Here is a 23,760-nt window from a genome sequence, read left to right as displayed (position 1 = left end):
CCCCATCTCCACCACCATCATCATCACCATCATCATTGCCATCAATCATCCATCCACCCCACCTCCACCACCAACATCATCATCACTATCAATTATCCATCCTCCCCACCTCCACCACTATCATCATCACCACCATCACTACCATCAATCATCCATCAACCCTACTTCCACACCATCACAATCGTCATCATTGTCTTTATTATCACCATCACCACCATTGACATCACCATCATCACCATCACGATAAATGATGGAGGTGGCTTCAGATGCCCTTTCTCTGGCCTTGTCTGTTCCCAGTGCTCACAGCTAGGGACAGCTAGCTGTGACCCCTCTATCCCACACCTACCTGAGGCCACAAGGACCCCTTGAGCCACCCCTCACAGCAGCATCGCCCCTACTTTATCTCTGCAGAAACATTGGTGTCTACATCATTATCAACAATTGGTCACCCAAACCGGAGAGGAAACACCCAAGGGGAACCTGCTGTGTTCCAGGCACACTGGTGCTACACCATGTGGGGCTGCTGTAGAGTCAAAGGGAAGGGGCTTGTCGAGTCCTCCAAGGGAATACGAAGCAATTCTGGGCCTCCAGAGTGTGGTCTCTTTATTGGGAGAAAGAATTTGCTAAACTATCAAGCATTTGCCAGCCAGCAGCAGCCAGGGAAGGGCTGTGCGGAGAGGGTCCTGGGACCCCAGGAGGCTAAGGAGGCCTCATGGGTCACAGCCTCACATGTCCCTCAAGCCTTAGTTCTGAGCAAGCAGGGGCCTAAGGGTGGTAGGAGCCAACGGCATCTGTCAAGTCTCCACAGGCCATTTCAAAGCCACATCCAAGAGGCAGAAACCTAGTGAAGATCAGGGCAAGGAGGGTAGCAGAAGGCTTTTGGCCTGACTTGGGGCAGAAGGCAGCTCGCACAGTGGCAAGGAGGGCATCGGTGGGGGCCCAGGCCTGGCCCTGCTGCATCATGTGTAGGGCTGCACTGGGGACACTGAGCACAGGGAAAGAGAACCACAGAGACAGCGCAGCAAGCCCTTCATGCCCGTAAGGAGTGTCAGCATCTGGTGGGGCAGCACCGTAAGTCTGGAGTCCATGGCTAGGACGTGGTGCCACGAGATACCAGTGTCTCCCCTCAACACGTGCACATACACATACACAAGCACACATGGGCACTCGCACAATTACACATACACACACATGCACACTCACACAGGTACATGCACACACTCACACATACTCTATTCCTACTCTACAACCCCAAGAGCCACATTCTTCTCAAGGGATGACCCCAAGTCCCTACCTCCCCACAGAAAATGACGTGAAGCTCATCTCAGAATGGTGTTCTGAGCACCGTTTCTCTCAGGGCTCTGCAAAGTTCATCTCATATATTCCATTAACTTCCCAGCTGGCCAGTGTGCCAGAAGGGGGTCTGGAGTACTCCCATGGTGCTGATAACCAGCGGTGGAGCCACGGGGGGTGCCACACCTCTCAGGGCCTCAGTGCCCTCCGCTATGAAGATCTGACACCTACTCACTTGTGAACTCAGTGCTCAGGGAAGCGGGGCCAATTGGGCAGTCTGTGCTCTGCACAAATGCACCCAGCTGAGAGGGCAGGTGGAGCCCCAATCCAGCTCCAACTCTGCCCTCTAGTGCTGAGCCCGGCTGGTGGTGGGGTTCCTGTGCCCCTGACTTTAGGGCACCAGGTGATCCTGTTTGCAGCAGCATCTCAATGACAGCAGCATCAGTGTTCTCTGCGTCTAAGACACAGACCTGTGTCCAGGTATGAAGGCAAAGGTCAAAACACACGGAGCCAGCAGGCATGTGCACAAACGCTGGGCATCATGAGTCATTGGAGAAACACTGGTCAAGGCCACAGCCAGATAGGAGGGCAACAACAGACTCCAAAACAAGTAACAAGTGTCACCAAGCCTGTGCAGAAGCCGCGACCCTCGTGCATTACTGATGGGAATATAAAACGTGCGGCTGCTCTGAAAAAAAATCTGGCAGCTCCTCAGCAACTCAGAGAATCAACAAATGACCCAGCAATTCTACTCCTGGGTACACACTAAAAAGAATTGAAAATGGGCTCGAACAAATGCTTGTGCACAAACACTCACAGCAGTGTAGATCACCAGAGCCAAAAGGTAGAAACAACACACATTTCAATCAATAGGTGACTGGATAAGCAAGGGGTGTCCACAAAAAGGAACGAGGTCCTGACAGGGCCACAACGGGGATGGACCCTGAAAACAACAAACTGAGCCAAGACGCCAGACGCAAAAGGCTACACGGCGCATGGCTCCATTCACATAAGTGTTCAGAGCAGGGGAGCTAAGGGACAGAAAGCAGACTGGTGACTTCCAGAAGCTGCAGAGGAGGGATACTCAGAGGGACTGTTGGGTGGCAAGGGGGTCTCCTCTGGGGCGATGGAAAAGTCCTGGAACCAGCCAGAGGCGATGGGGGCATGTTACACCTCAGTGTACTAGATGCCAACAATGGCACACTCTCACACGGCTGACATGAAAAATCTGATGTGTATTTTGTGCAATTATGTACAGTTAAAAAGAAAAGTACATGAAGTCAGAATTAAGATGTGGACAAATTAACCACTGATTCTGTAACTTCTTCCTCAGAGACAATAGGTGCGGGGAGCTTTGTGCAGGACACTGCCCCTCCTCAGTTCTTCCCACAAGGCTGGGGTTGCATATGGTGCAGAAGGGGACAGCAGCCCTGGACCCCTCCCTGTTGTCTCCATCATGCCCTGCTCAGCCCAACTCAAGGGATTCACAAGCCTGAGGACAACCTCAAACTCAACTAGTCACACGTGCAAAGCAATATTTTCAGACAGCCTACATACATGACAGTGTCCTGTAAGATTATAATAGTGTTTTTTTGGCACCCAGACTAGTGTGCAGGAGTATCACAGCTCACAGCAACCTCAAACTCCTGGGCTCAAGCAATCCTCCTGCCTCAGCCTCCTCCTGTGCAGCTAGGACTACAGATGCCACCCTGCCCCAATGACTCTTCTATTTTTAGTAGAGAGGGGGTCACACTCTTGCTCAAGCTGGTCTCAAACTCTGGGATTGCAATGTGCCTGGCCTATAATACTGTATTTTTAACTGTACCTTTTCTATGTTCAGACACTTGGGTACGCAAACATTGCTGCTGTGTTATAACGGCCTATAGCACCGGTTACACCTGGGAGCAGCAGGTTGGACTGGCTGCTGCACTTCAGTGCTCTCTGTGACGTCTGCACGACCAGACAGTCTAATGATGGATTTCTCAGAATGTGCCCCGTCGCTAGGCAATGCACAACTGTATTCTGACCTTGCAACTCACACACCCCATCAATACAAGACTGGGACTCTCACTGCATCGATTCACCCATGAAAACCCATAGTAGTTATTAATCGGCCCTTGGATACCTTCCTCATGTACCAACAAGCCTGGCTCGTGTGTCCCTGGGGAAAGCACAGTGGCCTCAGTTAGAAGCAGGCTCACCTCGTCATCGTGGACCAACTCCTTCTTCACCACCTTCATGGCATAGATCTGGTCATTCTTCTTTAGCCGCACCAAGAGGACCTTGGCGTAGCTTCCACGCCCAATGACTCTGATCAGGTCGAAGTCCTGCAGCCCGAGCCCCTGAGAGATTTTGATCCCATCCATCCCATCAATAACTGGCTTGAGGTCCTGGGGGAAGAGGAAACCAGGGCCAGTGAGGACGGAGGGCCTGTGAGGCTCAGAATCACCCCTATTCTGACCACGGCCAGCCCCTCGGAGCTTAGAGCCAGTGTCCTGACTACATACCCTCCCTTGATGCCCACCTAAATCAAGACATAAAAAATAAGAGCTGACGTGATAGCCTCTGAAGGCAGGCAACACTGAGCTGAAAGCTGTTTCCACAGACTGTGCTTGGGTCACAAGATGTAGGTGGCTCCTCCACATATAACCTGAGACACCCAGGACTGCAGCCACATCTGGCTGGGCTGGAGGGTTGGCTACAGGGTCATCTGAGCTGGGACCAGGAGTGGCCTGGGCATGTGAGCACCCTTGGGCCCTCCCCGGGAACCAGAACACAACTAGCTACTGCTGCCGAGATCTGCCCAAGAGGTCTCAGCATTAGCAGAAACACACCATGGAGGGGGGCGAGCAGGTCAGGGGCAGAAGCTCACCTCCTGCTTATTGCTCATAAGGGCACTGTGGTGGTGGAAGGGAGTTGGTCTGTGGAGGAAAATAGGTTCTGCTTTTTGAGGCTCCTGCCTCCTTCAGAGGGGCCAGGTAGGAGGAGCGAGTCTTGTGGCAGCACTGGTTGGTCTCTAGGGAGGCTATGGCCTCCCAAGGTGCAGCTATTCCTTGGGGTTTCATGACAGACATCGAGAGCAGCAGGGTGAGCTCATGCTCCCTGTTTGGGGTTTATCACTCAGACCTGGCTGCAGATGGGAAGCCAGAGTGAGTTTAAGTCGGGGAATGACATGAAGGGTCAGAGGGCTTTCCAGGCCAGGAAGACCCAAGAAGGCAAAGAAAGGAAGGCTTTTTTGCAGGCACAATTTGACAAAAATTATAGTTCAAAACCTTGCCCCTGTCATGGTGTCTGGCGCCTCTTGGTGGCCATACACAGTTATAGGAGGGACTTTAACAAATGCAATCAGTGTAACCTAACTGAAAAAACATAAAATAAAATAGGGCAGGCTCGGCGCCTATAGCTCAACCGGCTAAGGCGCCAGCCACATACACCTAAGGTGGCAGGTTCGAATCCCCAGCCCGGACCCGCCAAACAACAATGACGGCTGCAACCAAAAAATAGCCGGGCGTTGTGGCGGGCGCCTGTGGTCCCAGCTACTTGGGAGGTGGAGGCAAGAGACTCGCTTGAGCCCAGGAGTTGGAGGTTGCTGTGAGCTGTAATGCCACGGCACTCTACCCAGGGGGACAGCTTGAGGCTCTGTCTCAAATAAATAAATAAATAAATAAATAAATAAAATAGGGCAGTGCCTGTGGCTCAGTGGGTAGGGCGCCGACCCCATATACCAAGGGTGGTGGGTTCAAACGTGGTCCCAGCCAAATTGCAACAAAAAAATAGCCGGGTGTTGTGGCGGGTGCCTGTGGTCCCAGCTACTCGGGAATCTGAGGCAAAAGAATCGCCTAAGCCCAGGAGTTGGAGGTTGTTGTGAGCTGTGTGATGCCACGGCACTCTACTGAGGGTGATAAAGTGAGATAGAGTCTTACTACAAAAAATAAATAAAATAAAATAAAAAATGAAAAAATAAAAATAAAATAAAATAAAAACCTAGTCCCCAGACCCACCGTGTGGTTGGGTGGAGAGGATGCCGGGGAGACCACATAGCCTCAACCAGAGCCAAGCCTGAGAACAAGACCCAGACCCCACCGATGGTCAGTGCCAACTGCATAACATGTCCAGTCATATCCACATTTTCATAACTGCCCCAGAAATGAGCTCATGAACTTTGGAAATTTAGTGAAGTATTTTGCACACTAACCTCAGAATCATCTTTAATGCTGTCATGCTTCCGGGTTGAAGAAATGTAAGCAACTGGTGAAGAGGGGGAGGAAGAAAAGGACATTACAGGTGTCGACATCACTGGCCCAAGAACACAGAGGCCTCCAGGGCTCTCGTTCCTTTGCTAGGGCAGCTGGGCTCCAGGTGAGTGGCAGCCACATCTGAGTTTGGCTTAGAGTCTAGGCAAATGCAGCTTCCTGGGCTCTAGCCACACCTGCTGACTCTAAACATGGGGTGGAGCCTGGGCATCTGCATTTGTGACACACTTCCCCAGTGACTTCTCTAGAAATAATCAGTGAAAAGATTTTGGTGTCTAGACTTCCAATTTTTCATCCTAAGAGTAAGTGGGTAAATGGGTGGGTGCATGCATGAATACATGGGTGGGTGGGTGGATGACAGACTGATAGATAGATGATGGATGGACGGATGGAAGAATGATGGATAGATGAGAGATGATAGGTAGATGATGGATGGATGAGTGGGTGGATAATGGATGGAAAGATGATGAATGGATAGAAGGATGATGGATGGGTGGAGAGATGAATAATAGATGATGGAAGGATAATGAATGGATGATGGATGGACAGATGGATGGATAGATAGATAATGGATGGAAGATGAATGATTCATGATGGATAGATAATGGCTAGATGGAAATATGTGGGATAGAAGAATGATGGATGGATTGAGGATGGATGGAAGATAGATGATGGATGGATAGATAATGGATAGATGGAAGACGGATGATAGATGGATGATGTTGGACAGATGATGGACAGATGGATGGACAGATGATGGATAGATGATGGATGGATAATGGACGGAAAGATGATGAATGAATGTATAGAAAGATGAAGGATAAATGGATTGAAAGATGATGGATGGATGGATGGATGGATGGATAGAAGGATGACAGACGGATGGATAATAGATAGATGTATGGCAGGATGGATGATGGATGATAGACGGATGGGTGGAGAGATGAATAATAGATGGAAGGGTGATGGATGGATAGATGGATGATGAATGATGGCTGGATGGATGGATGGAAAGTTGCTGGATGGATAGAAGGATGATGGATGGATGGATGAAGGGATGAATAATAGATGATGGAAAGATGACGGATGGATGAAGAATGGGTGGGAGAAGAGTTGTTTGTTAGGAATCTCTTTTATGAGAGGCACTGTATATACGAAATGCTTTTTGTTCTGTGGTCGCATTTCATTCTGCGAGGGTTCCCCAGGGGACAGAGCTCATATTTATCAAATGACAGTGAGAGCCTTCACATACTCCTGTAATAGTCCACAGTTACACGGAAGCTCAGAGCTGAGCCATCAGTGCAACTGGTATTTGAAGCCTCTCTCTGAAGGCTTCTTAGCATTAAATAAAGTCTCTTTCCCCACATAAAAACTTACAACACCAAGAACCACGTAGCTGTCATGCCTTGTACGGCAAGCGGCCCATCAGCCTTTCCGTGGTGCTGGGTCAGTTCTGCAGCACAGGCTGTGCCAGGTGCCCAGCTGTGGGCGCCGCTGCACTGAGTGCCTTCTAGAGCTCCCAGAGCAGCTCAGGAAAGACCCTGTACCCCCAGACTCCAGCATAGCATTTCATGAAGATGCCACTGCCCAGCAGTCACCAAGGAAGGCCATTGTCCTGCCCATCTCTGGCAGGGACTGAGGGAGGCTCTGGGCAGCATCATGCCCAGCCCTTCAGGGAGACAGCTACTCTCCCTGAAATCAGACTTGAGCAGGTAAAGGAAAAGCCCAGCTCCACCGGCAGGAGAACGCAGTGCCTACTTCCATCTGTCTCCTCAGAAGGAAGGTCCACGTCGCCGTTCTTGTCATCTACTGGAGGTTCTTGGGAAGGCATGACAGAATCCTGCCAGGGAGACAGAGACGCTATTACGCCACAGCATCTGTGGGCACGACAGGACTTCCCACAACGCATGCCATGATGTATATACTTTAACATAGGTATAAAAACATAATTGCTTTGGGAATCCACTGAATATACAAGAACATAAATTACCTATGATTATACAGGCAGAGGAGACCACTCAGTACCTTGGGCTGTGATCCCTCCATCAGGTGCTTTATAGAAAGGAAATCTGACATAGCACCTGGTAACCTCCCCACTCCGAACACTGGGCTTGGTGTGCATTGGCGGTGACCACACATTTGAATGTCACTCTAAGGCCCGCAGGGTTCCACACGGCTGACGTGTCATAAGTGAGAGAGTTCCTATTGGTAACCATGTAGGAGCAAGGGCTGGCTTCCCCAGCATGAGACTGACCAACATCTGGGATGTTTTCATTTACTCAGGCTAAAGTAGACCTAGGGGGCCACAGGGTATTTCAAGTCTTAGCAGCTTTTGGCAGACGTAGCTAGGAACACTGGTCTGCATGGGCACCCTATGTCCCTGTGCTCAGGGATGTCTGGGTAAGATCTGGATTTGGACTCTGCTCTTATCCTGTGAGAGTGGGGAGGGCACATTGCTCCCAGGGTACCTTCCCACCCCCCAGTATGGCAAGACGCAGATGAGCCAACCCTCCTGGACGGGTACCCTCATGCTCAAGGCCTGGAGGATGCCCCACGGTTCACAGAGACAGAAGTGGGTCAGGTGTCCCACACCAGGGGTGGCCTAGGTGCTCAGTGAGGAAAAGCTGGTCACTGATGTCCCCAAGGGCCTGGACTCTTCACATGAAGCCACTCAAGGGCAGAAGGAGGGTGTTGCTGGCAGGTTGCTTCTCAGAGAGCTGCTGGGGTCAGACCCCCAGTAGAGGTGACCCCCAACTCGGGTAGGGATGTAGCTGCCCTCCCCCATGTCCCGTCCTAGCAGAGGTACTATGGGTTCATGGGGGCTCAGGAAGAGAGGCCTGTCCAGACTGATGCCCTAGGCTGCCCTCCTGCAATCTTCAGGCACCCCTGCTCTTGTCTGGTCAGCGGCAGGAACAGTATCAATATCCCTCTCAGCGGTGAAGCCCAGGCCACTGTTCAGCTCAGACACGGGCCCGGCCCCAGTCCCACCCCCAGGGCCTCGCCTGGCCATGACTCACCATATGCCTCCTGCAGGTCGCTGGGACGAGGACGTGGCAGCGCTTATGGACCAGCAGCCTGCAGCTGACGCACCTGTAGCCCTGCCTCGCGAGGCCCCATATCCTTTCGCTGCACTGGCCGCAGTACGCTCTCTGTGGGTGAGAACAGTGGCCATCAGGCCCCAGATCCCTGGCCACACTGAGGGGACCAGGAGGAACAAGGGCATTGTGCACTTTCACTGATTTTCTCAAAATATTACTTAGAGCTGGGGCAAGAGATGGCCTCAGCTCCTGGGTACTTCTGGGCACTGGACTTGTACAAGCTCAGCTGCTCCCTCTTAGGTCCCTCAAGGTTGAGAAACTGGTGGCCCCAGCAAGAGGCCCGGACCCTGCTCTGTGTGAGGGGTACAGGTGAAACCCCACCAGCAGGCATGGTGAGACTCAGGCAAGGCCTTGCCTGCTTGCAGGGGCTGGGGTGGGAGGGGTCCTCTGGGTGGAACAACCCAGGCCACGGGGAGCACAGGGAGGCCCCTGCCTACCCTCGTTCAAACAGGCCATCTCCCTGGCTGACGACCTTGGAGCAAACGACTCTGCCTGGCAATCTGACTAATACAAATTTTGAACTGCTATGGGGCAAGTCTGCAATTATCTTAGTTTTTCCCCCAGTATTTTTCAAGATGTCAAATGATCTTTCTTTGTTGTTCATGTTTCTAAACAACTGGAAATTAATGATAATTATCAGCTTGTTTGGTGGTGTTTCCATGGATTTTTAAATTTTACAAAATGCAGGAGGATGAACATGTCAGGACCCAGTTACCCAGCTGTCTGTGTAGTCACGGGCATGTCCGCACAGACCAACATTTACATTGGAGCCCCCATTTAGATTTTTCCTGTCATAATTCCTTTATGTGTTTTTATCCTCCTCACCATTTTCAACAATTTCTTTCTTTGTAGAGAGTCTTGAATTATCCCTAAATTAAGAGTAAAAAGGAATATAGTGTACTGTGAATAGTCTGAATGCAACTCAGTTAAAACTGACCAAACCCCCATGCATGCGGGCAGGGTGCTGCTAAGCAAACAGGATCAGCACCCTGGCCCTCAAAGCCCCACTTGCCTGCGGGCAACAGACATGGGGCACAGCTGGGGACTCTAGGACCCAGGGCCCACCCCCACCACAGATACAAGCTTGCACATTTTGGTCAGGGCCACATAACCAGTACCTAGGGCAGTGCCCAGCAAATGTACACACACCCCTATCACCTTTAAAATTAGTAACAGGAAGAAACGCTGATCCTGGGTCTTCCGCATGTCACCTGAATCAGCCTTTCTGCAAGGTAATGAATAAGGCTGTGGGCTCTTCATTGGGATGGTCAGAAACTCAGGGGAGGATCGAGAGGGCTGAACATGGATGGGTTGAGGGGGCACCCCAAAGACCTCCGACTCAGGGCCAATCTAGTTTAACACCAACACCAGAATCTGCACGCATGTAGGCAGGGTAAGGGGTGAATGCGTGAAATCTGAATTTAGAGGGATTCTGGCCATGCAAACTGGCTCTGACTCACTTTTGTACCCTCGGCCTGAAGAACACCAGCTGCCATTTATGATATAACATGTGCTAAATGTGTTTAGCTTGACACCTTAATTTGCAATGCTTGGATCATATTTAGGGGCAAATTCACAGGCACCAGGTCGTCTTTACAAATTAACAAAGATTCCTTTTCTTACAGAGCCATCCTGGGGGCCCCGCCCTGCCCCGCCTTGGTCAGGCTAGAACGACCACTGACCAACAGCATCATGAATTTGCCAGGCATCACCCTAGCCACAGATAGCTCGTGTATGTGCTTCTCAGGGAGGCGGCCAAAGCTTTGCCAAAGGCTTTTTATTTCAAATCTGTATTTGAATGATTAACATTTCAGGAAATGTGCCATTAAAAAATACAACAGAACCTAAAACTGGAGTTTCTCTTCTCAGAAATTCACATGAATTAATATATTAACGAGGCAAAAATATTTTTAAGTCTGTCTTAAATGCTGCCAGTTTGTTCCTTGCTCATATTTGCAATCATCCATTTTAATTTTTTAAACATATTCAACACGTATTTCATATTCAACCCATCCAAGCCTCAGTGCAGGCTTCCGCCAGCTCTGCTCAGGGAGCCCGGCCTCCCTCTGCATTTCATGGCTTTTGACTGTGAACTCAGAGGCATGTTCCTTTATCTGCAGGATCCTTCGAGGCGGGGTTGAAGAGTGCCTGTGCTTGTTCTGCCACCCCTGAGGGCCCCGCCCTGCCCCATCTTCCCTCTCTACCAACTCTTCCTTCCCAGGGACCCAAGTGATCTCTCCTCTGCTTCCTGTCCACTCATAACAGAGGCCAAAGTCCTTGGGCTGCCTGCCCAGTCGGTCCCTGTGTAGCGTGAGCAGCCATGTGCCCCAGCAAAGGGCAGGCCGGGGGCTCATGCCCTTGAGTGGTGGTGTGGTTTGTCACAGCATAGGGGCGACAGTAGCTCCAGATGCTGTCCCCACTCGTGAAAATAATGCTGAGGAAACCTGTGAATGACGGGTTATTTCTTTCAGACAGACGCAGGTTGGAGCAGCCCAGAGCTGCCAATGTGTGTTTCCTAGGTGATTTCCAGAAAATGGGGTCCAGGCGCACCCTGCCCCCAGTTTGCAGACCCCACCACCCCACACGCAGCACCGGCATCAGTTGCCTCTGACATCTTGTCGATGGCAGGGGATGTCTTGTTTCCCTGGGTGCCTGAGGAAGTCGGGTGTCTCTGTTCATGAACAGCTAATCTCGCCTCCACAGGCGTCACACCTCGCTCTGCTGCAGAGCCTCAGTGTCTGCCAGAACGCCAGTTTGTAGATGCTCGTAATTCTGGGCGTAAGTTTTGATCTTTTCTTCTAGGTCTTCTTTGCCACAAACATTTTTCCTATATGCTTTTTTTTGTACTTGACTTGCTTGGAAACCACAGAAATCTGAAATGTCCTAAGACCCCTCAGGTCCCCACTGCCCAGATTTGCTCTGGAGACCAGCCTCCGGGTGTTAGGATTGTTTTAACCTCAGCAGTTACCTGCAGTTACTCTGATTAATCCCCACCCCCAGCCTCTTCCTAGCTGATCATTAACCATTTGTCTTGCCATAATTACTAGGGTGACCCTTCCCTCCTCCTTTACAGGGGCCAGACTCTGGCCAGTTGGTTCCCACCCATGCCAGGGGCACCCCGGGAACCACAGGGCCATCCTATGCTGGGGAGGAGGGGCCCCGCCTGGCCGCCTCCAGAATCTTGGCCTTTGGTTCACTCAGCTGAGCCTGTTCATCCTGAAGGTCTGGGGAAGTTATTTCATGTGTGGCTAAAGACCCAGCAGAGCCCAGGGTCCAGGGTGACCTGACGCCCACTTGCTCGGTCCTTGGATCACCAATGAAGAACATGGGAAATTCTTCTTGCAGATTCCCACAGAACTACCACATAGCTCTTGAAATGCCCCTTTTAAGTGAGAAGTGAGGTCATCCGAGCAGTCCTGTAACCAAGTAGGGCCAGTGGTACCTGGAGCAGCCACCGGGGTCTGGGCAGAGAAGAGCACAGGTGAAACAGAGTCAGAAACCCAAGGACGGCCAGGTGGGGAGCTCAGCGCTGATGGAAGTGGGAGCCGGCACCTCCTCTTGTCAACAACTCTGTGGGGGTTCTCCAGTCCTGGCTGAGTTTGTGAGAACTGTTCATTCACACCCCAGGGAGCCAAGTCACTAATGGGTGGGGACTGCAGTGAGCCCACCCATATTGTCCCCAGGAAGGAAAAGCGCCTGCTGGCTGGTTTGGTGCAGGCAGGTGGGGTATGGAGCATCACGTATGGTCTGCACCTGCCGTGGGCAAAAAGGACTTTCACCCCATGAACCTGCTGATTGTCTTGGATTAATCAGTCAGCCAGAAAGGAAGGAAACAAGCATTTCACCAGTGGCAAATATGAGGGCCACACTTCTAGACTTTTCTCTCTCATGTCCTGGTGGGTTGGCTGTCAGAGCTGCCTGCGACCCCCTCCCAAGCCAGAACTGAGCTAGTTCTCAGGTTCAGAGAGAGAGAAGCTGCTGGGCCACAGGACTGGCTGGCTGGTTGGTTGTTTTAAACATAAACTCGGGACAGGTAGCAGGTGCCTTGAGTCCCAGGGATGGGACACCTGTGTGTTTCCCCATGTTCAGTGGTCAGCTTCCTTCCCGTGTGTCCAGTTGGCTCACTGCAAATCTCCATGTCCCCACTCTGTTGGTGGGCCCATTATCCTGGATGCAGCAGACTCTGGGGCCTCCCGAGGCTGCTTGGCTGCACGGTGGGGCCTCCTCACTGCGTCTGGTGCATGCTGAGCTTTTCCCAGGCCCGCTGTGGTTCCCAGAGCCCTGCTCATTCCTGGCAGACACTCCCATTATAGATCCATGGTGCAGCCTCCCAGTGTCCTCAAGCGACTTTTCTCCTATCATTCATTATGATAGAGGAGAAGCCAGTGTTTAACGTGCCCCACTACATGCCAAGCTTGGGGACACAGCTGGCCCTCATGGAGTATACAAAGCCACAAGGAACAGCAGGAGTGACCGAAACTTGGAGGCACAGAGAAGGGGCCCTGGGATGGATGTTGAGCAGAGATAGAAAATGAGGGAGAGTCTGGGCTTCAAGAACTTGAGAGAGAGGAGGGGAGGGTGGAGGAGGGGAGAAGGGAGGGCAGGATAAGGGAAGGAGAAAGGGAAAGGAGGAGAAGGGAAGGGAAAAGGGAAGGGAGGAGAAGGGAGGGGAAACAAGCGAGGGGAGGGGAGTCTGGGCAACGAGCTCAGCATGTGCAAAGGCCCCAAGGCTGGCACCTAGTAGGCTGAACAGTGTCCTCCCTACCCCAAAGACGGGTCCATTGAGACCCTCACATGTGAACTCATTAGGAAGAAGGGTCCTTGCAGATGTGATCAATTCAGCTGTAACAAGGTCACACCGGGTCAGGGCAGGAAGCAGAAACTAAAGCAGTGATTTTCGACCGGGTGCGGCAGCAAGTGGTGTGTGTGCCTTTAGAGGACTTTAGGTGTGCGGCAAACATTTTTAAAAGATCATCAAATTATTTTCGAAAGAACTCCAAAGCACAGTAAGTATATATATATTTTTTTAACTCTTTTGTTTGATCAACGTAATTTAAGTGAGCCATAGACGTTTAACTATAGGTTTAACTGTGCTGGGAGATTAAAAAAAGTTAAAAAAAAAAACAAAACACTGCCCTAGAGTGATTCCCCCACAAGCTGAGGAAGAACGAGGACCACCAGCAACCCACGGAAGCCAGAGAGAGGAGGGTCCTCCCCCCACGCTGTCGGAGGGGCCCAGCCCTGCTACTCCTGGAATTTGGATTTCCAGCCTCCACAGGAAAGTCTGTGGCTGAAGCTGCCAGGTTTGTGATGCTTTCTTCTGGCAGGCCCAAGAGGCTAGGGGGCAGAGTGTGGGCCAGGACTGCAGGGGACTGGGGAGCAGTCGGCTCTGGCTGGAGCTATGGCCGACTCCTGGGTGCATTGTGCCCTGGCACCACAGCCTCCAGACACCCGCCATGTGTTCCCCCAGCCACACTGTCCTGATCTCTAGAGGGCTGCCTGTTCACTAACATCCACTTGTCCCCAGCACTCAGCACCCCATGGCCCCGTGCCCCCAATCCCTGCCTGACAAGGTTTGGGCTCTCCTGGCCCTGCACTGTCTAGGACGCTCCCAGTAGCAACTCTGTGTCAGAGCTGGGTTTCTGCAGGGGTGCATCCCTCCCTCCTCCTGGCTGGTAAAGCAACATAGAGGCCCCAGGGCCCAGGGGCTGCTCACCCTGTTAAAGCGCTTGGCTTGGAAGAGATGGCCGTTGGCGCGGTACAGCTTCCTCCATCTCCTGGCGCCCCGGCGGTAGATGGATTCTAGAAGGGAGGAAAGAAAGGCATAAAGAAACAATATCACGGGCCTGGCCTGTGAGCCCTGCTCCCTCAAGCCAGGTGTAGCTGGGGATGGCCACCCCTGCCCAGGAGGCTATAGCCAAGGCCACGGTGTTCCAGCACTGAGATGGCTGCATCCCTGGGGCTGCCCCCTATGCCCCTCACATGGTTCTTAGGTCACGGCTGTGGCTGCTGAAGGGAAGGAGTATTATCCGGGCATCTGTGCGGGGCAGGCAGCATCTCCCGTGAGGATGGCTGCTCACGGGTGGCCACGCTGTGCAATCATCCAGGCTAACGAGATTCCAAGCCCCGTCTGTTCTCTGCTTGTTTTCTTTTCCACCCTCCTACCCTCTGGGCAGCTCCAAGAACACCCGGCCCTTTTTTCCACACAGGGACGTGGTTCAAATGGGCCATGATGTTTACACACAACCCTCCGAGGAGGGATGGCGGACGCCACGCTGGAGCCCACGGTCAGCCTACAATGCTGGGCTTAACTGACATCACTTCAACCCCTCATCAGGCGTGAGAAGCCTCGGGGCGCCCCTGCTCAGCGGCCCCTAGCCTAAGAAATCTCAGGGCAGAAGCAAAGCCAACCCAGCATGACTTAAATTGCAAGTTACCAAAACATGATTTTCATAACACACATTCAATAATTTGAATTCAAAAGAGGAGCACTGCTTATTAAAAACACCAGAGCTGCATCTGTGACATCGCTTGGTCTTACTCTCTTGCTCAAAAGTGCTCTGACTCTGCCTCTCCAGAACACCTTGAAATGAATGTATGTGAGCAGAAATCTTCAGAAATACAACGTACAATGAGAAGCTTTATGCTTTTATAAAATTCCGCAGTAAAAGAGACTTTCATGAGCCTGACGAAAGTGCCACAAATACCCTAAAGTGGAAATTGTAATGGAATGTTTTTAAAATAAGCAAATTTCCAGTTCTGGCTGGAACCTGCTGAAATCAGGTCAGAAAGATCCCAAAACCTGCTTCTCGCCCTTTAAATGGGAGATTCAGTGGGAATCCAGGAAGACAGTGTTCCTTTGGGAGGAGCCCAGGAGACATGCAACCTCAGAACCAGCGGGAGGCTCAGCCCCACAACCCTTCCTCCAGGCCCCAAAGCTTGAGTGTCAGCCAGTGACCCCCAAAGGCTTCCTGCCTCAGAGAGACACCCAGACCAGCACCAGGCCAGGCCAGGATGGGGGCGGGGGGAAGCACAGATGAGACAGGTGAGACATAGATGTGGGGCTGGGAGGTTTTGCCCTTTCTCACCTCACCTGGAAAAGGCAGTGACCCTGCTCTACCTGCCCTTCAGCTTAGGGGGATTCAGTGGGTCCGTTCCGTTCATGGTGGTGGCAGGGCACATCCGCCCTGCCCAGCTTGCCAGGGGAAGCCCACCACTTCTGGGTCTCTGCAGGTCTGACATCCTGAAGACAGATGTCCCTCACGCCTAAAGGACTAGAGTTAGACAGATGAGGGACAGACCAGGACAGGTGCTGGGTGCGATTGCTTCTTGGCACAGGTCCTGAGAGTGTAAAAATATGCCCACCTGGCTGGCCTACCAGTAAAGCCACCAGAAGTAGAGACTCAAGGCTGATGCTTGTTAAGGAGTCCCCAGCAGAATAAACAGACTTACCAACGGCGAGGTGCAGACATAACAAGTGGGGTGCAGGCGTGATGGGGCACAGATGTGACAGGTAGGATGCAGACATGACAGGTGGGGTGCAAGACATGATGTGGGGGCACAGATGTGACAGGTGGCTGGGACCAACAGTGATGGCTTATCATCCTGAACCCCTGCTTGTTGAATTGAATTGTGTCCCCTGATTCACATGTGGAAGCCCTAACCCCAATGTGGCCGTCTTTGGTGATGGAGCCACAAAGTTGGTAATTCAGGTTAATTGAGCGCATGTGGGTGGGGCCCTGATCCCACAGGGTTAGTGTCCTTACAATAAGAGACACCAGAGGGCTGTCTCTCTCTCACTCCCCAACCACCACATGAGTACATCACAAGGGGACAACCCTCCCCAGGCCCCCTACGCCAGTGGCACTTTCAAGACTTTCAGCTCCCAAAACATTCTGTGTCAGTTGCCCAGGCAGTAGTGTCTGTTCCAGAAAATGGAATGCAGAAGACGCCTGCCTCACACCACACATGTATTTGCATCCTCAGAGAACAGGAATGTAAAGGTGAGCAGCAAAAACTTAAATTCATTTTAATTAATTTAAAATTAAACACTCACAAATAGGAAAAAATGTTAATAACCTTAACCTAAGGGGGGAAATTCTGAGGGCAGAAAAGGCAGAATCCAGAAAGGAGGTGAAAGCGTAGGAAGCATCTGGATACCACGGTGCATGAGGGGGGCTGCACTCATACCCCTGAGGGATGAAGGTTCAGAATTTGGGGTGCTGACCAACTTCTGAGGACCAGCCAAAAGAAAGCCACAGAAACATGACAGAGAAAGACCATAAGTTCAGCTTCTTGAGGAACTGGGTAAACCCACCAGGTCACCTTTGCTCCTGAGTGCTCGGCACAAACCAGTCCCCACCTCCCCAGACCCCAGGAGGACCAAGAGCACTGCTTGCCCCCTAATCCCCTTCCCAGGCCTGACCACACGGACATGTTTCTTCCCTACAGCCGGCAGTTCCTCTGCTCCTAAATCAAGGCCTCAGGGAAACTAACTTGAGGCCTCGGGGAGTGTTCAACAGTGTCTGAAGATCCCTAGTTTGTGGACAAATAGGTGTGTGGTATCCATGGAACACAGATCCTGGGAAAAGCTGCCCCCAGTCCCAGCCACAGCCCAGACACATCTTTACAGCAGCCGAAGCCACCCCAGGGCTGGGTAAGCTTGATACCTTGTTATAAAGCCAACAAAATAAGCAAAATAAACAGTAAATATTGTTTTACATGTCACAGTCACGTGACAAAATTGTTCTAGTAAGTGAACACCTAATTTCCAGTTCTAGACAGCAATGGCTTCTGACCACCCTCCTCCCCAAAATCAGGACATGTTCTTGGTGTGTGTCAAACATTACACTAAATGATAGAAAATTAAAATCATGAAGATGATGTGGGCAGAAGCAACAGCAAGGACATGGCTGTTTCATGTCCACAAACTAATTTCAAGTATTTCCCTCAGATTCACCCTTAAATATTCCATCCCACTTTTTTTTTTTTTTTTGAGACAGAGCCTCAAGCTGTCCCCCTGGGTAGAGTGCCGTGGCATCACAGCTCACAGCAACCTCCAACTCCTGGGCTCAAGCGAGTCTCCTGCCTCAGCCTCCCAAGTAGCTGGGACCACAGGCGCCCGCCACAACACCCGGCTATTATTTGGTTGCAGCTGTCATTGTTGTTTGGCAGGCCTGGGCTGGAATTGAACCCACCACCCTAAGTGTATGTGGCTGGCACCCCAGCCACTTGAGCCACAGGCGCCGAGCCTCCATCCCACTTTTTAAGGATTCATTTCGAGTGTGTTTGGGGGACCGAGAACAGGCACTGAAATTTCAAATAAAGCAAATCAGATTGATAGAAAGGAACAAACAGCAGGGTCTACAAAGAAACCTTTGCTCCTCATGGCGCCAGGAAGCTGCAGCATCTCTGCTCACGACCAGCCCTGTGCAGGGCCTGGGACCCCGAGGCAGGGGCACCAGCTTACAGAGCAGGAGGCTGGGCATAGTGCTGTCACCACCCAAGACCTGGAAGGAGCAGACATGGGAGGGAAGCCAGGGTTGCAGGGAAGGCCACCCCACCTGGCCACACCCCAGCTTGGAAGTCCTCGGCTCCCCACAATCAGGCCTCTTCTGGGGAGAGAGTGAGCATGCTTGGTGTCCGCGGGACCACTGCAAGGAGTTAATGGAAGTCTGACCTGTTGTCATCCTTGAGCGTGGTCCAAGCAGATGCATACAGGTGCCGAGGTGAAAAGGCTGGGTCTGCAATGGTTAATTTTATGTGTCAATGTGGCCGGGCCAGGTGTCCAGATATTTGGCCAAAAATTACTCTGGACTTTCTGCAAGGGAGTTTGGGGATGAGATTTACGTGTGAGTGGGCAGACTGCAGAAGGCAGGGGACCATCTGAGACTCGGTAGGCCTCATCCCATCCGCTGAGGCCTGAAGAGCAGTAAGACTGACCCACTGAGTGAGGCTTTTGGGTGGGAACTGCAATGCAGCCCAGGCAGAGCTGGGACTCCCACTCCTCACACGGATCTCCCCCTATTGCCAGTTGTGCTTCCCAGGGAACCCCAATGACGCAGGTACACAGTGTTCCTCCTGGTGGAGGAATCCTCCCCTGCCCAGCCCCCAAGCGGGGTGGAGGTGGCATCTCCAGAACACTGGCAGGGCGAGTGGGGGTAGGGGGGCCCAGGGCAACTGGCCATTGCCCACATCACCATCCAATGAGTCATAAGGCGTCACAGAGGATAGTTGCATATCCTTCACTTAAAAACTGGACTTTTTATTCTGGGATAATTTTAGATCCTCAGAGAAGTTGCAAAGACAGTACAGAAAGTTCCCATGTAGCTTTTGGTGTCCTCATGGTGACACCCCTCACTGGGCCCGACTTGCCGCGTGGCTGAGGTCAAATCTCCCTCTCAGAAGCACCTCAGCTCCAGCTCCGTTCAGGCCTCCTCAGCTTCTTTTTAAGTAAGTTGCTTTTCAGGACAGTTTAGATCTGTGGAAAAGCTGCAAGGATGGCACAGAGTTCCTGCTGAGCCCACACCACTGCCCCTGCTGAGTGTGTGGCCTTGCATGCCATGCAGTCCAGTCACAAGCCAGCACGGAGCCGAGTGCTCCCTCTGCCCAGACCTCCTTGGAGTTCTCCGCATGTCCTTCCTCTGCCCCAGGGTCTGACGTGACCCTTAGTTGTCCTGTGCACCTGGATGACAGTTTAGACCACCCTCAGTTTTACTGTCCTCAGCAGTTTTGAGGGGATCTGGGGCATGCAGAGATTCTAACGAGAAGGGCACTGGGCCAGCCCTTCTGATAGCGGGACTGGGTGCTCAGCTCCTGAATCAACGATGGCAGCCACCAACCCCCCCAAACTCAAACTCTGTACAATTTGTTAGAAGGTTCCCCAAGTACAGGGGCTGGGACACAACTGTGCTTCTCAGCCCATAGGCAGGAGGGTGGACACCGAGCTCCACCCTACTGTGGAGCCCCAGAGGCCCTGGCCACCCACTCTCCTTAGGCCACACTGGCACTTTCCGGGCCTGGGTTTCTGCCTGGAGAGTGATGGTCCTATCTCTGACCTAAGGGACAATCAGTCCTGTGGGAAGAGGAGGTACCTGCGTGTCAAGCCCCTGGCCCCTAGCCCCAAGCCACGGCCTGTGAAAGGAAGCCATATGTCGGGCTGTGAGGCCACAGGGTCCCTCCATGGAGAAACGGTCCCACAGGCTAGCCTGGGTCAGCCACATGGGCTCTGGCCTCAGTGGATGGTGCATCCACAGCAGGTCAGGCCTTGCTGGGCTGGATGGGAAGGACCTGGGCTTGGGATTCAGATACGTGCGCCTGACACAGACCCTCCTGCCACCTTCCTGGATGCCAGCGTTCCTGACGCGGCGAGCAGCGATCGCAGGAACGAATGTGTGGGCTGTTCTTCTTTTTCTCTCAGCCTTAACTCCACCAACCTCCGGGAGCTCTTTGCTTGTTTCTGAAACTCTATAATTAGGATGGTCACAGGAATTCTAACGAGCCCAGTTTCCATGGCGATCTAGCATTTTGAGCACTCTGACAAGGCGAAGAGAACACATTTTTAAAGATGAGGCTCAGAACAGCAGGCTGGGAAACAGACCCGCAGCTTCTGGGGGCTTTGGGGAGGACATGGGGTGGGCTGAATTCCCAGAAGTGTGTCAGAAGGGTGTTCGAGGCCTCCCATGTTGGCTGGACACTGCCCTGCCCCACAGTGTGACCAGAACAGCACAGAGCAACACTGCAGGGTGCCCGGCGGGGCCCGGGCCGGGGCAGGAGTCAGCAGCGATGCTGTATGCACACAGCCAAATGCCTCTGGGTAGCCCCAGGTCAGTGACCAGCAAGGACAAGGAGCTAGTGAGGTGTCCCTGGGCAAGGGGTCCCAGGGAGCTGGGGAGTTGCTATCATTGAGGACAGGAACAGGGCAGGCTTTGCCACTCTTAGACCCAGCTTTCTCCCAGGCAGTGAGCAGTGTCCACTGCAGTCCAGGCCCCGGCTGTCTCTCTGGGGTCCTCAGTACACTGCTCAGTACCTGGTCATCGCCGGCAAATATCTGGTACAAAAACAGCAATGACGAAGAAGGCTGAGCTTCCAGAGCTAAGATGTCCTAGGACCCAGAAGTGACCGAGACACAGGTGCCTGGGGTCTAGGGTGGGACAGCCCCCTTTGCCTGCCTTAGCCTGACAAGTCTTCAGCACTGGGCACCTGGCCGTGCCATGGGGCCCACTGGGGACAGGGGAGAGTGTGGACTCGGAGTCACAAAGTCGCCAGGAGCCACTGCAGATGCACTGCCCATCAGCACTTTCCTCGTGGCCTGTGTCTCAGGACCTGGACCGTCCTTGTGAGAGCTGTCCAAGCAGGAGTCCTGTAGCCCAGCTGCTCTACAGGGCGGTGCCGGCCATGTGGGCACCAGGCCAGGTGCTGAGGGCAGGATGCAGGGTGGGAAGCATGGGGGCCGGACAGCCACTCCTCGGAGGGGCTTTCCCAGATTACAAGCCTTCCTGCTTCTAACCACTGATCTACTTCCCAATAGAAAATGTACTATAGGCTCAGCGCCTATAGCTCAACCGGCTAAGGCGCCAGCCACGTACACCTAAGGTGGCGGGTTCGAATCCCCAGCCCGGACCCGCCAAACAACAATGACGGCTGCAACCAAAAAATAGCCGGGCGTTGTGGCGGGCGCCTGTGGTCCCAGCTACTTGGGAGGCGGAGGCAGGAGACTCGCTTGAGCCCAGGAGTTGGAGGTTGCTGTGAGCTGTAATGCCACGGCACTCTACCCAGGGGGACAGCTCGAGGCTCTGTCTCAAAAAAAAAAAAAAAAGAAAATGTACTATAGAATATGCGACGCTTTTAAAAGTGGCTAAAGAATAACGCTAAAAACACTAAAACAGGCCTGGGAAGAAGACTCAGGAACCCACCGGGGCAGGAAGTGGGTGGCCACGTGGGGTGCGAGGTCTGATTCAGACCAAGGTAGCCACAGCCCAGCTCCCACAGCCACATGGTGCCTAGGGAATGTCTCTCAGCAACCACAAGACCACAGGAGATGTAGAGAAACACACAGAAAAGGCACAAGGCAGGAATCAATGAACATGGAGCCAGGTTCAGCCGACGTCTGCCCTCTTGCGTCCAGGCCTGTGGGGCACAGGCAGAAAGGGACACCCGTGGGGGCTGAGAGCAAATGACAGTGAACACGATGGAGATTTAAATTGTCCAGGGTCGTGAAAAGGACAGTCAGGTGTCTGTGCAGCTCCAGGAGGAGGAGCCCTGGCAGGACACACCAATGCAGGGGGAACTGATGGAGTCGTCATGGCCCATGGGGTAGCCATGGGAGGGAGAGTCCAGGTGGTGCTGCCTGAGCTGCCATGGCCAGTGGGGGTGGCAGGCTTGGGGAGCTGCCTGGTCCCTCCAAGCCTCTGTATGCTCCCACGCAAGGCGTGGGGTTGATTCTCCCTGCAGCTTTGCATTGCTGCCTCTGTGTACACCTGACCTTCCCTCCAGTGATCCTAGTGTCCCCCAACACCCGGGGATGGCTCATCAGGGGTTAAAGCCAATGAGACAAGGCCTTCCCCAGCAACGACATGGGCCCTAGCCAGTCAAATGACTGGGTGACCCAATCAGGCTAGAGAGAGATATTTCTGAGTGCTGCTGACCATGGGCCACAGTGGGGTCTACACGCCGAGGGAAGGCAGGGAGCACACCTGGACCCCGCTGGCTCCATCCCCCTAGACACACTACCTGCAGCCAAAACTACCAGACTCAACCACCACTTATAATACCTGGCAGATTTGGTTTTAAAGCCGAAATTTTTTAAAGTCTATAAGATGGAGCCTTGTCTCACTGTTGGGGAGCCATTGTCGTTTTTCTGGGGCTGATGTGAGCAAGAAGGGGCTGAGCAGGGTATACGTCAGATGACTGCAGAGACATCCCCTGCAGGATTTGGGTGACACCAACCACGCCATCGGCAGGGTCTGCAGATCGGCATCCGCTTGTGTGGATGGCCCACAGCTTCCAGAAGGGCAGCACACAATCTGGGAGTTTCCCTGCCAGACACCCTGGTATGGCGGCCAAAATGTACGTGTAAGACTTGCTCTGAGAAGTCACCATGGCAAAGACTGGGGGCTGCTGTGCCCATCAAGGGGAGAGCAGTTGAGTAGAGAGGGAGGAAGGGTCACAGGAGGAGCAGTCTGCGGCCCCCTCTTCAGGGAACGTTCCGGTGCACAGAGGCAGCTGCCGCTCTTGGCCTACTGAAAGACACATGTGCTGTAGGTTCATCCACATAGGAGCCTCAGATAATCCGATTTACCTCACAAGGAACACGGCAGGGAGTGAGAAGTACCCATAGGTATGTTACTGAACTTTTTAAAAATGAGAGAATAGTTGAGCAAAGAAAGGTCTTGGGCTACTGGGACCTACATTAGCAGCTGGGAAACCCGTGTGTCCCATGCTGGGGTAGCAGCCAGCTCCGGGCCCAGCAGCAGCAGGAGCCCCACCCCACCTCCTCATGGGGCAGCCGGGGAGGGGGCATCTGCAGTCTCTGGGTCCCAGGAAGCCTCGAGCGCCTCCTCAGAAGCTGTTCTGTTGTCATCAAATTCCATTAGTAACTGTTAAGGAAAGTGATGCCAAGAGATGTTCTGAGGAGGACTTCTATTACAACAGCTCAGCTTACAATAGTTTTTATCAAAAAGATACTAATTTGCTATGATACAATTAAGTTTTCATGAAACAGTGGAGAGGCAGACCAGTATTTTCACCAAGTTTCTACAGAAAGATGTATAATTTCCAAGGAGTCAATTGTAAGTAAATTCATACTGAATACAGATCGTTTCTATGTATGGAATCAGACAAATGAGATTTTGGTGACCGTAGTATTTCTCATCTTAAATAGCAACATCTCATGATGATAGAAGTATTGATCGAAAGGAAGATATAGTGATCCTAAATTTGTATGCACCAAATATAGCACAAAATGCATAAAGACTAACAAAAGGAGTAACAGACAAATCCTCAATTAAAGCTGGGGACATTTAATATATGTTTCTCAGTAACTGATACCAGAGGTAGATCAGAGAGAAAAAGATACAAAAAGATTTGAACATGATTAACTTTTTTTTTTTTTTTTT

The 23,760-nt window shown here is 52.3% G+C and overlaps 1 protein-coding gene across 3 annotated transcripts in view; it reads right to left on the bottom strand.

Annotated features, from left to right (window-relative positions):
* Nucleotides 1-23,760, bottom strand: part of PRKCZ (protein kinase C zeta) — an 83,154-nt gene that overhangs the window by 11,924 nt on the left and 47,470 nt on the right. For all 3 annotated transcript variants that reach the window (XM_003793204.2, XM_012807307.2, XM_023515151.1), the window contains 5 exons: nt 14,361-14,446; nt 8,564-8,695; nt 7,305-7,386; nt 5,489-5,541; nt 3,495-3,683 (listed from right to left, as the gene is read on the bottom strand). In XM_003793204.2, coding sequence (XP_003793252.1) covers nt 3,495-3,683; nt 5,489-5,541; nt 7,305-7,386; nt 8,564-8,695; nt 14,361-14,446 — 542 coding nt within the window. The remainder of the gene's footprint in view (nt 1-3,494; nt 3,684-5,488; nt 5,542-7,304; nt 7,387-8,563; nt 8,696-14,360; nt 14,447-23,760) is intronic.

The sequence above is a fragment of the Otolemur garnettii genome, unplaced genomic scaffold (genome assembly GCF_000181295.1).
Source record: "Otolemur garnettii isolate 467f Iridium unplaced genomic scaffold, OtoGar3 scaffold00067, whole genome shotgun sequence".
NCBI lineage: Eukaryota > Metazoa > Chordata > Mammalia > Primates > Galagidae > Otolemur > Otolemur garnettii.
The sequence above is the reverse complement of the archived record's forward strand: the minus strand, read 5'-3'. Positions and strand labels throughout refer to the sequence as shown.